General features: G+C 50.6%; 1 protein-coding gene across 2 annotated transcripts in view; it reads right to left on the bottom strand.

The window, feature by feature from the left end:
- Nucleotides 1-2,954: 2,954 nt before the first annotated feature.
- The window catches only part of LOC143839420 (N-acetylated-alpha-linked acidic dipeptidase 2-like), a 41,814-nt gene continuing 27,957 nt past the window's right edge, over nucleotides 2,955-16,811 (bottom strand). For both annotated transcript variants that reach the window (XM_077341412.1, XM_077341414.1), the window contains 6 exons: nucleotides 15,276-15,367; nucleotides 11,936-12,026; nucleotides 10,480-10,744; nucleotides 6,979-7,060; nucleotides 4,602-4,694; nucleotides 2,955-4,335 (listed from right to left, as the gene is read on the bottom strand). In XM_077341412.1, the coding sequence (XP_077197527.1) occupies nucleotides 4,146-4,335; nucleotides 4,602-4,694; nucleotides 6,979-7,060; nucleotides 10,480-10,744; nucleotides 11,936-12,026; nucleotides 15,276-15,367 (813 nt within the window). In that variant the 3' untranslated portion in view covers nucleotides 2,955-4,145. The remainder of the gene's footprint in view (nucleotides 4,336-4,601; nucleotides 4,695-6,978; nucleotides 7,061-10,479; nucleotides 10,745-11,935; nucleotides 12,027-15,275; nucleotides 15,368-16,811) is intronic.

The following is a 16,811-nucleotide window of genomic DNA, read 5'->3' as shown; positions in this document are numbered from 1 at the left end:
CTCCAGCAATCTGCATGTTTTCTTATTCCAATTCTCTCATGCTTTCTTATTCCAATTCTTCAAATATTGAGGTTTAAAACCACGTATATCGCAAGGAAAAGTTAGGGTCACTCCGGATCAATCATGCTTGTTGCGGAGGTAAAATTCAAATCAGACAAAATCAAAATGGAAATCGCATTCAGTGGGGAAGGCAGGGACTGAATCAACCTGGAACTGGAATAAAAGCTCCGTGGAGCTTACACCCAGGTTTCAGTCTGTTTCTGATGGCCGCAGTGTGTCGATTTGGGAGGGGAGGGGGAGCAAGGAAAAGAGCAAGGTTTTTTCTGCATTTTGTACAACAAAGGAAGAGGAGAAGGAGGAGCTGGTTCTTATATGCAACAGAGGGGAAAGTTTGCGTTAATCCTAATGAAAATCATGATTATGCAAAACCTGTACGGACCAGTTTCTAGCTCTCTCCTAATGTTATGCTTCCCAGTTGAAACATTTTCCCTTGGATCCCTCCCACCCCCACTACTTCATGGATTTTTCTGCTACTATAAAATAATGTAAAAGGTTCACTGGTGGCAGATTCACATTAAGTACATTATATGCGTGTTTTAAAAACAATATTGGGAGCAACCCTTTTGAAGAAGAGTTTGTTCTTACATGCTGCTTTTCTCTACCTGAAGGAGTATCAAAGCAGCCTCCATTCTCCTTCCCTTTCCCCACAACAGACACCCTGTGAGGGAGGTGAGGCTGAGAGAGCCCTGATATTACTGAAGAAGAAGAGTTGATTCTTATATGCCACTTTTCTCTACCCGAAGGAGTCTCAGAGCGGCTTACAGTCACCTTCCCTTTCTTCTCCCCACAACAAAAACCATGTGAGGGAGGAGAGGCTGATAGAGCCCTGAGATTATTGAAGAAGAGTTAGTTCTTATATGCCGCTGTACCCAAAGCAGTCTCAAAGTGGCTTACGGTCGTGATCCAGAGAACTTCCACCCCCAGAATACTAGAATATAAGGGAGCCTCATCAGGGCATGGAATCGTGGTCACTGTAGGTGGGCAGATGCGAATTTCCTGCTTTCTGCAAGGTGCTGGACTAGATGACCCTGGAGGTCCCTTCCAACTCTATGATTCCAGGGGCTGAAATAGAAGGGCAGTACATCATGCAACTAAAACCCAAGCCTGCCTGCGAGTAATTTAATTGTGGAATTCCCCACCAGGAGAGGAGGCCGACAGCCATTAACTCTGGTGGCTTTAAAAGGCGATTAGACACATTCGCGGGCGGCAGGCGTCCACCCGTGGCTCTTAGCCAGGACGGCGGAACGGAACGGCAGCAGGGAGCAAAGTCTTTTTGCGCATCGGGGCGTGCCGCTCTCCGTCTGTAATCGCGCTGCCCTTCACCCCGCGGGGGTGTCCCCCTCTGATTTCTCTGCCGTTTTGCATCTCGCATCCAGGTGTAGCCACTCCGCTCTCCGAGGGAGGGAAAGAACCCATCAGGTTACTCAGGATTTATCCTCTTAACAGCCTCTCAGTGTGATTTGATTTAGTTCCCGCAAAACAGCCAATCTGCAGGGCTGCCAGCGGGCGCTGTAGATTAGAGGAGGATGGATGACCTTTGAAAGGGGCGGGGTGGGGAGAGGAAACGCTGGCTGGCCGAGGAATACAAAAGGGAACAAATTGAGGGCCGGCTGGGCTTTTGGGAGAAGGTTAAACTGTTGGGAGAAGGTTAAACCATCACTGGGGGACCCTGCTGAGGACAGGGATGGTGCGTCCGTATAAACTGCCAGACCAACAACTGCATTCAGACTCAGTCCATGATATAAATCAGATTTCCCAGCCCGGCTGGCTGGCTGGCTGCCCTAGTGTGAATTAGCAATGGGCTACAGCTGCAGGCTTGACTGGCTACCAGTTATCCTTCCCAGGTGGGCCTCAGTGAATCCTGGAGCCTACTGAAGATCTATGGAGTTTTACATAATTGCCCACTCTGTTGGGAAGGATGGCTTTGAGATCTGGACCTCCCAGCATTGTGGGGAGGGTGCCGTCATGCACGTTAGCGGCCCGCAATCCGAGCAAGAGGCAATGCTTTTTCTTATTTGAAAGGCTTTGGGGTGGGGGATACCAAACATAATTTTTCAGTTGGAGTAGTTCAGCAGTGAAACCGGCTGCCTCGGGAGCTCCCCCTCGCTGGTGGTTTTGAAGCAGCGGCTGGACAGATGCTTATCCTGGATATTGAGGCTGATCCTGCCTTGAGCAAGAGGTTGAGCTGGATGGCCCGTCTGGCCCCTTCCAGCTCTATGGTTCTATGATACTCGCTCCTGGAAATAACGTCCTTCGGTATACTGCGCAAGCCGGTGAAATAGCCCAAGGGGCTTTTCTCTTCAATGTTACCCGATGCTTAGTTTGTTTTCTGTGAAGATAGATTTAGGTAGGTCTCCTGGCTGCACTACACACATGCCATAGAATCATAGAGTTGGAAGGGACCTCCTGGTTCATCTAGTCCAACCCCCTGTACTAGGCAGGACTCTCACATCCCAATAGCTCATCCACTGTCACCTGCCACCCCCTTGAGCCTTCACAGAATCAGCCTCTCCGTCAGATGGCTCTCCAGCCTCTGTTTAAAAATCTCCAAAGATGGAGAACCCACCACCTCCTGAGGAAGCCTGTTCCACTGAGGAACCGCTCTAACTGTCAGGAACTTCTTCCGGATGTTTAGACGGAATTTCTTTTGAATTAATTTCATCCCATTGGTTCTGGTCTGTCCCTCCGGGGCAAGAGAGAACAATTCTGCTCCATCCTCCATATGGCGCCCTTTTAAATACTTGAAGACAGTTACCAGATCCCCTCTCAGTCGTCTCCTCTCCAGGCCAAGCTCCCCCATCCGATAACTAAATGACCAAAATGGACCCGCTGCATCCAACACAGAATCCCAAGTGCAACTAACCCTGCAGGGCTTCCGCAAATAAAACAGCGACTAGGAAATAAAACTTTTAATTGCATAGAGTGACCTGGCAATCTTTTGCACACACACGTGTCAGAAAACTCAAGAGAAGTGTCTGCAGTGGGAGGGAGACGAAACAAAGTTATGCTTGTAATCCTCCTCTAGTGCTAGCAAGGAAACACCTTGCTCTCTGTTCACCATTTTCTTCAACAGCGAGGGGTAGTCAAACTGCGGCCCTCCAGATGTCCATGGACTGCAATTCCCATGAGCCCCTGCCAGCAAATGCTGGCAGGGGCTCATGGGAATTGTAGTCCATGGACATCTGGAGAGCCGCAGTTTGACTATCCCTGTGATAGACGCTTGACATTAGTGCCTAGGGGAAAGATACCTGACAATGAATCATGCCAGGGGGATTTCAAAGTCACTATTGTCTTCTCAAACCATCTCTCCAAGGTCTCAGGCAGAGGTCTTTCCAATCCCCTCTTGCCTGGCCCTTTGAACTGTAGATGCGGGGATTGAACCCAGGATCCTCTGCTGACTCACAGACTCTCCCTCCAAAGATAATTGAATACACGGAGCTCCCTTCTGCTTAATTAAAGCATTGGCTCCGTAAGGCTTTGTGAGGGCCGTGGAGCATCATCTAGGCATGGAATTGGGGTCCCTGTGGGTCTCTTATTGTCCCGTGTCCTAAACAGACTCTAGAGAAACTGCTCAGAGAGGAACGGAATTGGTCCCGGCCTTGAGGGGCTGTGCGGAATCCGTCTCAAATGTAACGTGGCAGGGCAGATCCAGGTGGCGGCCATGTTTGTCAGAAGCAGCAGGATAGAGTGGGACTCCAGCGGACCTTTAAGACCAACCCAATTTTAAGCTGGGTTTCAGGGCCCGGACCCTTCTTCAGGAACAGGACGCTGGCGTTTGGGAGGGACGAGAGAGTGGCTTTTGTTCGGGGGTCGGGGGCTTGGTTCGAGGTAACAAGGGCGACGCCAGAGGTGGAAGAGGCAGGGACGAGCTGCTCCATAAGATGGTCTTCCCAGTCGAATGGCCTTGATTAAGGACCAGACAGCGTGGGGGAGAATTCAGGAGGGCGCCGCATCTCCCCATCCTGCCGTTGCCTGCTAGGTGGCCCCAGCTTCCTGAAAATCCCAAGGAAACGGTGCTGTCACGATGGATTTGTAGAAAGGGGCAGCTGCTCTTTTCTTGAGATGCCCTCTGTGCAAGATGCCGCCTACGCCGCAGCCTTCAGCGTCCCCGCGGCAGCCTGCACCGTAAAGACGGCGACGGAGATTTGCCTCTTGACTTCCTGCCACGCTTTCCGCTGATCCTTCTTGCTCGCAATGTCAAACATGGCGTCGTAGATCCCAGGAAAGGAGGTGCTGGCGTACTTGTTGTGAGAGCTCGGAGCAAAAATGATATGCCTGCAGAGAGGAGAATCGGTTTCGACACCCCGCTTCTCACCACCAGAAGGAGTCTCAAAGCAGCTTAGGATTGCTTTCCCTTCCTCTCCCCACCATCGACGCCCTGTGTGGCAAGTGGGGCTGAGAGAGCTCTGGGAGAACTGTGACAGGCCCAGGATCAGCCGGTATAGGGACGAGCGGGGAATCGAGCCCAGTTCTCCAGATTAGAGGCCACCCCTCTTAACCACGATGCCACATTGGCGTGGTTCCTCGGTGGGTGCTTTTACCTGTAGAACTGCCTTCCCGGCAAGCCCAGTGGGTCCGTGAAAGCTCTCTCCAGAAGCATCAGTTGATCGTTCATGCTCCGCGTGGCCAGGAGACTGCAGGAGATGGAGGCAAGAGGCAGAGCTTAGTCATCCCTGGGCGTGGATCAGACCCCGGGACATGCTTTTGCTGCGGTTTCTACCGCTTCCTCCCAATCGGCTGGAAGCAGTTTTGCAACTTGGATGGCTTGGGGAACCCACACTGTTTGCTTTTGTGCTTGCCCTCTTGGCTGCCTGCCTGTCCCGCCTGCGACCACAAAGTAGCATGTCAGAACCAAGTGTACAGCGCGAACCCGTGGGATTAGCTGGAGAAGAAGAAGAAGAAGAAGAAGAGTTGGTTCTTATATGCCGCTTTTCCCTACCCGAAGGAGGCTCAAAGCAGCTTACATTCGCCTTCCCTTTCCTCTCTCCACAACAGACACCCTGTGAGGTCGGTGAGGCTGAGAGAGCCCTGAGATCACTGAAGAAGAAGAAGAGTTGGTTCTTATATGCTGCTTTTCTCTACCCGAAGGAGTCTCAAAGCAGCTTACATTCGCCTTCCCTTTCCTCTCCCCACAACAGACACCCTGTGAGGTCGGTGAGGCTGAGAGAGCCCTGAGATCACTGAAGAAGAAGAAGAGTTGGTTCTTATATGCTGCTTTTCTCTACCCGAAGGAGTCTCAAAGCAGCTTACATTCGCCTTCCCTTTCCTCTCCCCACAACAGACACCCTGTGAGGTCGGTGAGGCTGAGAGAGCCCTGAGATCACTGAAGAAGAAGAAGAGTTGGTTCTTATATGCTGCTTTTCTCTACCAGAAGGAGTCTCAAAGCAGCTTACATTCGCCTTCCCTTTCCTCTCCCCACAACAGACACCCTGTGGGGTGGGTGAGGCTGAGAGAGCCCTGATATCACTGCCCGGTCAGAACAGTTTTATCAGTGCTGTAGTGAGCCCAAGGTCACCCAACTGGCTGCATGTGGGGGAGCGCAGAATCGAACCCGGCATGCCAGATTAGAAGTCCGCACTCCTAACCACTACACCAAACTGGCTCTCAACCATGAAGGTCTGGGAAAGCTGTCAAATGGGTCCCTAGCGAACTAAGGATGGACAGATCAGGAATCAGCCTTGGGAAGAGCCATTCTCCTCCCCAGAGTGCCTGACGTCACTCTCTCCTCCTCTGTTTTAGGCTGAGAGTCCATGACTGGCCAAAGGTCACTCAACCAGCTTCTGCGGCAGGGTGTGGATCAAGACTCCTAGAACCTGGCCTGACACTCTCATCCCTACATCAGGGTTGGCCAAACTGTGGCTCTCCAGATGTCTATGAACTACAGTTCCCAACTACAGTTCTCCAGATGTCCATGGACTCATGGGAAGTGTAGCCTATGGACATCTGGAGAGCCACAACCTGCTGTACATCATGAACCGAGGCATTCGGGACAGATGCGATGCAACACTACGGTTACTCCCAGAGTGATGCCCTTATAAGGGTTCCAGGCTGAGGATCCCTGCTTTCCTTGAACCTCAGTGGGCCAGGATTTCACTCTCAGCCCGGCTTGCTTTAGAAGAAAAGTTGGTTTCTATACCCTGCTTTTCATTACCAGAAGGAGTCTCAAGGTGGCTTACAGTTGCCTTCCTTTCCTCTCCCCACAACAGACACCCTGTGAGGTGGGTGAGGCTGAGGGAGCCCTGATATTCCTCCTCAGTCAGAACAGCTTTATCAGTGCTGTGACTAGCCCAAGGTCACCCAGCTGGTTGCATGTGGGGGAGCACAGAAGAAAAAGAAGAGTTGGTTCTTATATGCCGCTTTTCTCTACCCAAAGGAGTCCCAAAGTGGCTTAAATTCACCTTCCCTTCCTCTCCCCACAACAGACACCCTGTGTGGTGGGTGATGCTGAGAGAGCCCTGATATTCCTGCTCAGTCAGAACAGCTTTATCAGTGCTGTGACTAGCCCAAGGTCACCCAGCTGGTTGCATGTGGGGGAGCACAGAATCAAACCTGACTGGCCAGATATCCAGTCAGCACTCTTAACCACTACACCAAGACAGGAGAGGGGCCACGGCTCAGGATCAAAACACCTGCTCAGGATACAGATGCTTCTTATTTCAATCTCCAGTTCAAAGGATCAGGCAGGAGAGGTGAAAGACCTTTTGCCCCAGAGAGCCACTGCTGGTCTGAGTGGACAGTCCTCACCTGGATGGGCCAGGGGTCTGATTCGATATAAATCAGCTCCGTGTGTCCATCGGAGACACTCCTCTGGAATCGTCCCACTTCTGTGGTTCTTGGGAATCTAACCCAGGCCAACGCTGAGCAAGCAAAGGTGTGTTTAGGCAGGGGTTTATTTCTCGGCTCTTTTTTTTTACTTACTCGTTCTTCTCCAGCTGTGTCAGCCGTTGGTGGAAATCTGCTGCAGCTGCTGTGAAATTAGCCACGGAGGAAAAAAGGGCATCTGGAAACACAGAAAGAGTGCAGCAGTCAGTAGCTCCAGGAAGAAGGCTGGGGAGAAAAACTGTTTCTGGGGAGGGGGATCTGTCTTTCTTCCAGGAAAACAAATAAACAGATGCTGGAAACCCACAGGACGGGCTGTCCTAGATCAGCAGGTCCCCCTGCAAGTTGTAGTCGGGCCAGTGAGGATCGTCCAGGCCCCACGCACCTAAATGATGCAAATTTTGTAATGTGTGTCAAGTAAGATGACTTGGTGTCACAGGTTGGGTTTGCTGCTGCTTTAGGGGATGAAGGAGCCAGGGAAATCGGCTGAGTCATGGAGAAACAGACTTTAGACACGTCACATTTGCAACATCAAGGTGTGCAATACCTGGATTGTCCTCACTGGCCTTGCGACCACCCCCCGCCTGCTGGCTATAACCTGCATACGAGCTGTGCTGAATAGACTTTCTAACAAGGCCATCAAAAGCCCTGCAAAAAGGTAGGATAGAAATGTGGAACTCCCTACCAGATAATTTATTGATAGCCACAATCATAGGGATTCATGGAGGACTGGTCTTATCAGTGGCTACTAGCCATGGTGAGTAAAGTGATTCTCCATCTTCAGAAGCAGTCAACCTCTGGATCCTGGAGCCAGAAGGCAACAGCAGGAGAAGGCCTCAGCCTCTATTGCCCTTTTGTTGGCCCTTCAGAGGTGATGGATGGCCACTTAGTAAGACTGGATCAGATGGACCACTGGTCGGATCCAGCAGGGCTGTTCTTAAGTTCTCATGAAGGTCTCAGCCTCTCTGCCCTGTGGTTGGCCCTCCAGAAGAACTGGTTGGCCACTATGTGAGACAGCATTAGATGGACCACTGGTCTGATCCAGCAGGGCTCTTCTTATATTAAATCACCAGAATTATAACTGGTCCCAGACTCTCTGGGGCAAAAAAAAAAAAAAGCTGGTCTGATCCAGCAGGGCTCTTCTTATGTTCTTATGACGGCCTCAGCCTCTAAGCCCTGTTGCTGGCTCTCCAAATGACCAGTTGGCCACTGTGTGAGACAGGATACTGGACTAGATGGACTACTAGTCTGATCCAGCAGGGCTCTTCTGATGTTTTCATGAAGGCCTCAGTCTGATCCACTGGTCTGATGTTTTCATGAAGGCCTCAGTCTCCATGCCCTGTTGTTGATCCTCCAGAGCAGTGGTCCCCAACCTTTCCGAGGCTGGGGACCGGCAGGGCATCGGGCCGCGCCCCCGCGGACCGCGCCCGTGCGGGCCACGCCCACGGATCGGGCCGCGCCCGTGGGCCGCACCCACGCCGCGCCCGCGGGCCGCGCCCATGCCGCGCCCGCGGATCGGGCCGCACCCGAGCCGCGCCCGCGAGCCGCGCCCACGGATCGGGCCGCGCCCACGGGCCGCGCCCGCGGATCGGGCCGAGCGGGCGTGGCCCGCACAGGCGCGGCCCGGCCCTGATTCCCTCTCCCCGCCTCCCGCAGTAAGAAGCTTCCCGGGCCGCAAGCTTGCGGCCTGGGAAGTTTTTTACTGCGGGGGCGGGGCGGGGAGAGGGAGCCGCGGCCCGGTGCCATGGCCTTTGCGGCCCGGCACCGGGCCGCGGCCCGCAGGTTGGGGACCACTGCTCCAGAGGAACTGGTTGGCCACTGTGTGAGACAGGATGCTGCACTAGATGGACCACTGGTCTGATCCAGCAGGGCTCCTCTGTTCTAGGCTCCTGCCTTGTGCATGAGGCACCTGTACATATGTGCTCCTTGCAAGCTCTTTCATAGATTAAGACAAACGCACACCGGAGGAGTGAATGGGCATTATCTTGTCACTGCCTTTGTGCACAGGCCATGTATTTGGGGCCCCTTCAGCTGATCACAGAGAGTTCTAAGAACCTCCTCATGAAATCAGTGCAAGGGACTTTTGTAGATATTTTTGTTCCTGTTGAGGGTGGTAGTGCTGTTTGAAAGTGGGACTCAAACGGCTTCCTGGAAGCCAGTGAGAACATTTTAACTGGGGCACGAACCAAAAGGACAGCATGGTCCTGGTGCCCCTCTTTGCAGTGGCAAAACGATTTTCTGCAGAGAACATGTTCAGGCCTTGTAAAAGAAGGAAGGGGAAGAGGACAGGAAGCAAACCAGAAAACGGGAGGAAGGGTAACTTTGAGGGGCAGGGGGACAGGGGCCCAGGGGTATTCCGGGAGGGGAAAAAACAGCAAAAAAAAGGTGGACTGCATCTGTTTCCTTCTGCAGCTGCAACTCTCAACTTTTCCCTACAGACCCGCAAAAAGCTATAAGATACCTAACGGAACCGTTACGGCCTGTCCCTGCACACACCTGGCTGCTCTTTACCGAGTCAGACCTTTGAGCCATTAAGGTCGGTCTTGTCTGCTCAGACGGCCTGCGGGACACCCGGGTCTCACGCAGAGGTCTTTCGTGTCACTCCTACTTGATCCTTTTAATGGGAGATGCCAGGGATTGAACCTGGGACCTTTGACATGCCAAACAGACACTGTATTGCTGAGCCCCGGCCTTGATTTCATCCCATTTTGTGTTGTATCACCACTGGCACGGCCATCTCACAAGACTCATTGAATGCTGTGTTCGGTTTGGGGGCACAAGGTTTAAGAAGGAGGTCAACTGTGGCAGAACGAACCCACCCTGTCCTCTAAGGCAGGGGTAGTCAACCTGTGGTCCTCCAGATGTCCATGGACTACAATTCCCATGAGCCCCTGCCAGCAAATGCTGGCAGGGGCTCATGGGAATTGTAGTCCATGGACATCTGGAGGACCACAGGTTGACTACCCCTGCTCTAAGGCTTCCCCAACACTTGAGAGGTGGCTTTTCTTTCTCTCTCAGACTCTACACACCTGTCTACCATCTCCCTTGCTGATGGAGAACTTGTTAGGCTTTATCTCTTAGCAAGAGCCAGCCACGGACTGTCAGTTCCGGGGTTAACTATTTGTTTACTCATGTTGCTAGTGGGGACAGGCAGAGTGGGTCATGTGGTCTGTTTACAGATGTGTAGGTTTGTTTAGGGGCCATTGCCTCGTGCTTGTTTACCACCTCCACAGCTTTAGCAGGAAGAGAAGAATTCTCCTTCCTCCCTTTCTTTGAGAAGAGATCTGCTTTAGGCAGAAAATTAGATCCATCTTGAATCTTCACCATGTTAACAACTAAGGTGTAGAGCTCCTGAATGAGCTAAGGAAGCTATGTGTTATATCGTTTCACCTTCCAGTTTCCTCTAGCTAGTAAAACTTGTCTTTTATATACAGTATATACAGCCTTGTCTGGTGTCATCATTCATATACTAACTCTGCTATTTTTTATAACATCAACTTCCAAATTACACCAACAGAACTGCGGGGCGTTGCTGCAAGGGAAAAAGAAAAAGAAAAGCAAAGCTGGAAGGATTTTAAGTTCTGTTCCAATAACGCTCACCGAAAGATACTTCATAAGTCACGAGTTCCGTCTCGTGTTTCAGGGCTAGATTGTAGATCTCCTGGGCGTAGGAGGTCAAAGCGTCTGCATAGTCTTGGCAGTCGAAAGGGATGATCGGGGAGTCGGCGAGTTCGTACACCAGGCCTCCTCGGAGCCGAGCGACGGAAAGCTGCTTCCGGAAGGAGGGGTCGTAAAACCTCTCGACCAACTCAAAGGTCTCGTAGATGGTGTGGTAGACCGGGTAGCTACTGAACTTGTCCAGTTTCTAGAAAGGGGGTTGTAGAAGGGGAACAAACCATGGCAAATCAGCAGAGTCTCCACTTCACCTGACGTACGTTTCTACCCACCACCCTAGGCTAAACCAGGTGTGATGGGGCCAGATTCCAACCAGTGCAATGGCTTGGGGACTAGGTGGGTTCTAGCCCTTCAACCTATCCTGTTCTTCCTGCCCTGAATTGGACCTGTAGAATTGCTACTGGTCTTGCTGAGGCACCTGATTCACCTTCCAGATGTCTACCCAATAGGGAATGGTGGTGATGGGAGTACCATAAGGTCAGAGATGACTTACGGAGTCTCTGTAGGATTTTCAAGGCAAGAACCATACAGAGGTGGCTTGCCATTGCCTGCCTCTCTGTACTGACCCCAGGCTTCCTTGCTGGTCTCCCATCCAAGTACTAAGCAGGGCCAACACTGTTCCGCCTCCAAGACCTGGCGAGATCATGCTAGCCTGGGCCATCCACTGGCAACAAGAGCACAGGCAGGAAGACGTAATCCCTGCCCCACAGTCCCCATTGGCTTTGATCAGATAACTAAATTGGAACAGATCCTGAAAGTATTCCCTACAAACAGGGAGGATGCAAATATAGAATCATAAAGTTGGAAGGGACCTCCAAGGCCATGTAGCCCAGCCCCCTGCAGAATGCAGGAGATGGCACGTATCTTTACAGCCATGAAGGCTACTAGCATTGAGAGCCAGTTTGGTGTAGTGGTTAGGAGTGCAGACTTCTAATCTGGCATGCCGGGTTCGATTCTGCCCTCCCCCACATGCAGCCAGCTGGGTGACCTTGGGCTCGCCACGGCACTGATAAAACTGTTCTGACCGAGCAGGAATATCAGGGCTCTCTCAGCCTCACCTCCCTCACAGGGTGTCTGTTGTGGGGAGAGGAAAGGGAAGGTGATTGTAAGCTGCTTTGAGCTTCCTTCGGGTAGGGAAAAGCGGCATATAAGAACCAACTCTTCTTCTTCTTCTTCTAGCATGCTTTAAAAACACACACGCATGCACAGATTCTCTGGATGCTGAATTTGGCATCCAATATTTAATTCCTCCCTTGCAAGCGGCCAACACAGAACATGCTTCCCTGTCCAGTGAATAAACCATTCCAAAAACAATATACGTCTAATAAAAAATAAGTCCACCCACCGCAGTGTCAGCTTCCGGACAAGCTGGTTGGCTTACCCTGTTCTTAGTGTAACGGGCTCTGCCGGAAGTGATCCCCAGCCGCTGGAAGTACGCCTCGAAATCACTGCCCGATCCCAGCTTGTTTATTCTGCCCAGAGAACAGAAACATTCGGGTTAGACCTCCTTCAAGGCCAGGGGTAGTCAAACTACGGCCCTCCAGATGTCCATGAACTACAATTCCCAGGAGCCCCTGCCAGCATTCGCTGGCAGGGGCTCCTGGGAATTATAGTCCATGGACATCTGGAGGGCCGCAGTTTGACTACCCCTGTTCAAGGCCTTGAATACAGGGAAGCTGTCCTTATAGCGCAGGAGTTTCCGCCAGATGTCCATGGACTACAATTCCTTTGAGTCCCAGCCAGCATACTGTATGGCAGGGGCTCATGGTAATTGTAGTCCATGGACATTTGGAGAACTGCAGTTTGGCCACTTTTGGAAAGCGGTTAAGAGCGGTGAACTCTAATCTGGAGGGTCAGGTTTGATTTGTATAATCCTGAGAGAACACTGATAAAGCATCTATCCATGAAATTACAAAATTATATTTTCTACAGGTCTTATAAAACGGGAGGGGGGGGAGGATGTGGGGGGAGCAACAAAGAAATGGAGGGGTGGGAGCAGTGTCTTAATTTTGTTTCTTGGTATGCTGATTTATCCAATGTCTTCGGGGACCAATGTTTTAATGTGGTTTTTCATTCTGAGACATTTTACCAGGCCAAATAGGAAGATGTATAATAGAGGAAAATAAATACATTTTTCCTTTCCAGTGACTGGATGGCTTGGAGAAAATGAGTTTTATTAATCCCTGCTGCATCACACCACAGCTGAACCACCAAATTATTATTATTATTATTATTATTATTATTATTATTATTATTATTATTATTATTATTATTATTATTATATTTGGATTTCTAGCCCGCCACTCTCAAATACGTCAAACACCTTTCATCAAAGATTTTATTTTATAAATGTAAGAAGATAAAAAGGAGTAAAAGTAAAAATGAAAATGACTGATTATATATTCCACAGGGTAAATAATATTAAAACAAGCTTCGCATAGCATTTCCGCCCTATTTCTGAAGCTGAGATTTTCTTGGAAAGCAACCGGGCGCTGTCCTGCCAAAATTAAGTTCTGTAAAACCGGTTACATGCATCATTTGCTGAATAGCTGTAATTTAAAATCAAGGTTTATCAGAAGTCTTGTTCCAAAAACCATGCATTTTCAAAGAGGTCCCTCTTAACGCTATAGACTGGTAGCTGACTCTAAACTGCCAAACTTTTGGATTATGATCCCTGTTCGGGGAGCCCAAAAATATCCAAAATATTGCATTTCCAGGAGTCCAAAAGATTGCAAAGATTACTGAATCCAGATTAATTTTTTTTTTTTGGGGGGGGGGGGGGAATAAGGCAAAGCTCGTTTGGGGCTTTATTGGCAAAAATCCTTATCTCAACTGCCCTTGAAATCTCCAGATTCCAGGCAGAAACCTGACTTATTAACCCCCCTGTGGGTTTATCTGCCAGTTGAGACTCCCCCATGGGGAGAGGTAAAGACAGAGAAGTAAATTCCCTCCTTTCCTGCAATGTTTACCCCACAGTGAGAAAGGACTAGAGCCTCTAAAAGTGCTCCTGATGATACTCTTATGTTCTCACAGTGCTGATGGGCTTACCTGGTCAAAGGCTACCGGAAAGCTCAGTCATTACTGTCAGAGCAGCTCAGCCAGGGCTGACAGAAGACGTGAGGAATAAGCACAGAGGCTATCTAGGAAAGCAAGCGCGGAAGAGAGAGGCTTCCAGGAAAAGGAGGAGGAGAAGGGAAGTCAACCGGCAGAGATCTGAACAGGAACAAAAGCAGAAGAGATGGCAGGCAGAGAGGAGGATGCGGCCGAGAGCCAAAGTTCAACTACTGAGCTAAGACGGCCGGCCAAATTCTTGTCAGTGGGCCTATAAGCTACAGCTGCGTTCAGGCTTCACAAGAAACCGTGACGTGATGGACATCCTGGATGCAGGCAATCAGCTCCACCAAGATGTCAAACCAGGTCCTGTGGCTAGTTGCTTCGTTTGTAATAACCGTGGTTGGCTGGCAACATTAATTTTAATAAAGAAAAACATATGAAGCCTGCTGGGTGACCTCATCCCAGCCCCTGTTCTCCCAAAACTCTTGCACAGTCTCTCCGAAATTCCTCACAAGGAGACTGTTGGGGGGAGAAGAAGGGAAAGGCCACTGTAGGCCACTGTGAGACTCCTTAGAGTCGAGAAAAGCAGGTTATAAAAATCTACACTTCATCAAAGCAGCGATTGGGAATAGGAAAAAGGGGGCCATGCCTGTGGGATCCCACTTATGACAATGGAAGGGCTGCAGGATTGGGTGGAAGATTATCTGTAGCCACCGAGCAGCCTTTCTTGACTTTTTGACCATTGAGAACCCCCTGAAATATTCTTCAGGCTTTGAGAAACCCCAGAAGTGGCACGATCATGCAAAATAGAGTTAGGAAGCATAGCTGTGGATATGACCATCTGAGGCCCCTCCCTTTCCCGCCCCCTCCAGGCCCGTCATTGGCCATTTTGGGAGGGGGAGGGGTCGACATGACCATAAGGTAAAGGTAAAGGTATCCCCTGTGCAAGCACCGAGTCATGTCTGACCCTTGGGGTGACGCCCTCTAGCGTTTTCATGGCAGACTCAATACGGGGTGGTTTGCCAGTGCCTTCCCAGTCATTACCGTTTACCCCCCAGCAAGCTGGGTCCTCATTTTACCGACCTCGGAAGGATGGAAGGCTGAGTCAACCTTGAGCCGGCTGCTGGGATTGAACTCCCAACCTCATGGGCAAAGCTTTCAGGCGGCTGCCTTACCACTCTGCGCCACAAGAGGCTCTTCAAAAGTTGAAAAAGGTTCATGTATGACATGACCATACATGAACCTTTTTCAACTTTTTGACCCTTGAGAAACCCCTGAAATATTCTTCAGGCTTCGAGATACCCCAGAAGTCGTGCGATCGTGCAGAATATGATTGGGAAGCATAGCCAGGTACATGCCCACCTGGGGCCCCTCCCCTTCCCACCCCCTCCAGGCACATCACTGGACACCTGAGGGGAGAGGGAACAGGTTGACATGACCATATACAGTGATATCACCTTATAAATGTTTTAATTTTTTTTTTAATATATTAAAATTTTGTTAACTCCCACCCATTCGGGAAGCCCTTCCAGGGCCATCAAGAAGCCCCAGGGTTTCATGAACCCCTGGTTGAGAAGGCCTGCAGGAGAGCTTTGGTGGTTCACTGGAATGCACCAATAATCCACTTAGCACCTGGTGGCTGATACTCAAACTAGAGGATCTCTTACCTGGGAAGATTCGGCCTGTCAGGGGAAGGGTCCTTTTCGAGCCAGCTCTCGTAGAGAGATTTGCTTTTGTACCCTTCATCGGGGCTGGAGAGCTAGAAGGGAAAAGGAATACGTTGTGGTCATTATTGCTACTCTCACCACCACTTTTTTTGGAGGGAAGATATAGGGATTTATTAATTTATTAATTTATTAATTTATTAATTTATTAATTTATTAATTTGTTCGTTTGTTTGTATTTTTATACCGCCCTTCCCTACGGCTCTGGGCGGTTTACATAAAACATTTTGGAACATTCGCATAGAACACTATCAAAATCAATATAACAGTATAACAATAACAACAACACATCAACTGGAACAATTAGAACGGCACTTCAACAATAACTGTGACACTCCCTTAGTAGGTTCGGGTCCCTCATTCTGGGGGGGCACCTGTAGATGTTATGGGTCAGTCGGCCCCACCAAATGCCTGGTGGAAGAGCTCCTTTTTGCAGGCCCTGCGGAACTGTGGAAGTTCCGGCAGGGCCCTGATCTCTTCGGGGAGCTCGTTCCACCAGGTGGGGGCCAGGACTGAAAAGGCCCTGGCCCTTGTTGAGGCCCGACATGCCTCTTTAGGGCCAGGGATCCGTAGCCAGTTGGAGGTGGCGGAGCGTAGCGCTCTTCTGGGGGTACAGGCAGGATCCAGAAAATGCCTAAAAGGGACAGATTCCCTTTCGCCACCTAGAGAAAGCAATGAGTCACAAAGGGACAACGACTCCGGAAGTCACATGGCACCAGAACTGACGTGAACCCAGACACTCCTCCCGGATGTGACATCATGCTCTGTCATCCCCCTCCCCGACCCCAATGCCAGAAACGGCCCAGCGGCCTAGTCCATGGCAGGGCAGGCATCCACTTCTTCATGCCCCCTGCCGCCCCCACAACACCGTTATGACACTCAGCCAGCACGGATTCCTATGACTGGGCTCTCCCCTTTCCATCCCATCCTGGACATCATTGGCCTTTTTTGGATGGGGGTAGGGTCAACAAGACCATATATGGTCCCCTCTTTCTCAATACATTTTTTTAAAATAATAAATACACAAAAAAATTAACTCCCACCCAACTGGAGAAATGCTTTGGGGGCTGTCAAGAGACACAGGGGGTTTCACGGAACCTCTGTTGAGAAAGCCCGGGCTAGCAGCTGGAAGCCAAAGATCAAGTGCTCAAGAAGAGTTCTGCCCCATGCTGGCCGTCTTCTGTACCTTTTCCGCACTTGCAGGGAATCAGCAAACAACCCTGGGTCTATTTCTATCACTGCCCCAGCCCTGCTGGGAGTCCGGGGTTGCCAGGAGGTCCTGGCAGTCTCTCAGAACTGCACCTGATCCTCCAGGATACAGAGGTCAGTTCCCCTGGAGGAAATGGGAAATGGACTCTGCAGAAGGATGCCCTGTTGAGGGCCCACCACTCCCCAAACTCCAACCTCTCCAGGTTCTGCTCCCAGATCTCCAGGAATTTCTCACCCCAAGCTGAGCAGGGACTCAGCGAGAGGCCAGCA

The sequence above is a fragment of the Paroedura picta genome, chromosome 6 (genome assembly GCF_049243985.1).
Source record: "Paroedura picta isolate Pp20150507F chromosome 6, Ppicta_v3.0, whole genome shotgun sequence".
In the NCBI taxonomy this organism is placed as follows: domain Eukaryota; kingdom Metazoa; phylum Chordata; class Lepidosauria; order Squamata; family Gekkonidae; genus Paroedura; species Paroedura picta.
The sequence above is the reverse complement of the archived record's forward strand: the minus strand, read 5'-3'. Positions and strand labels throughout refer to the sequence as shown.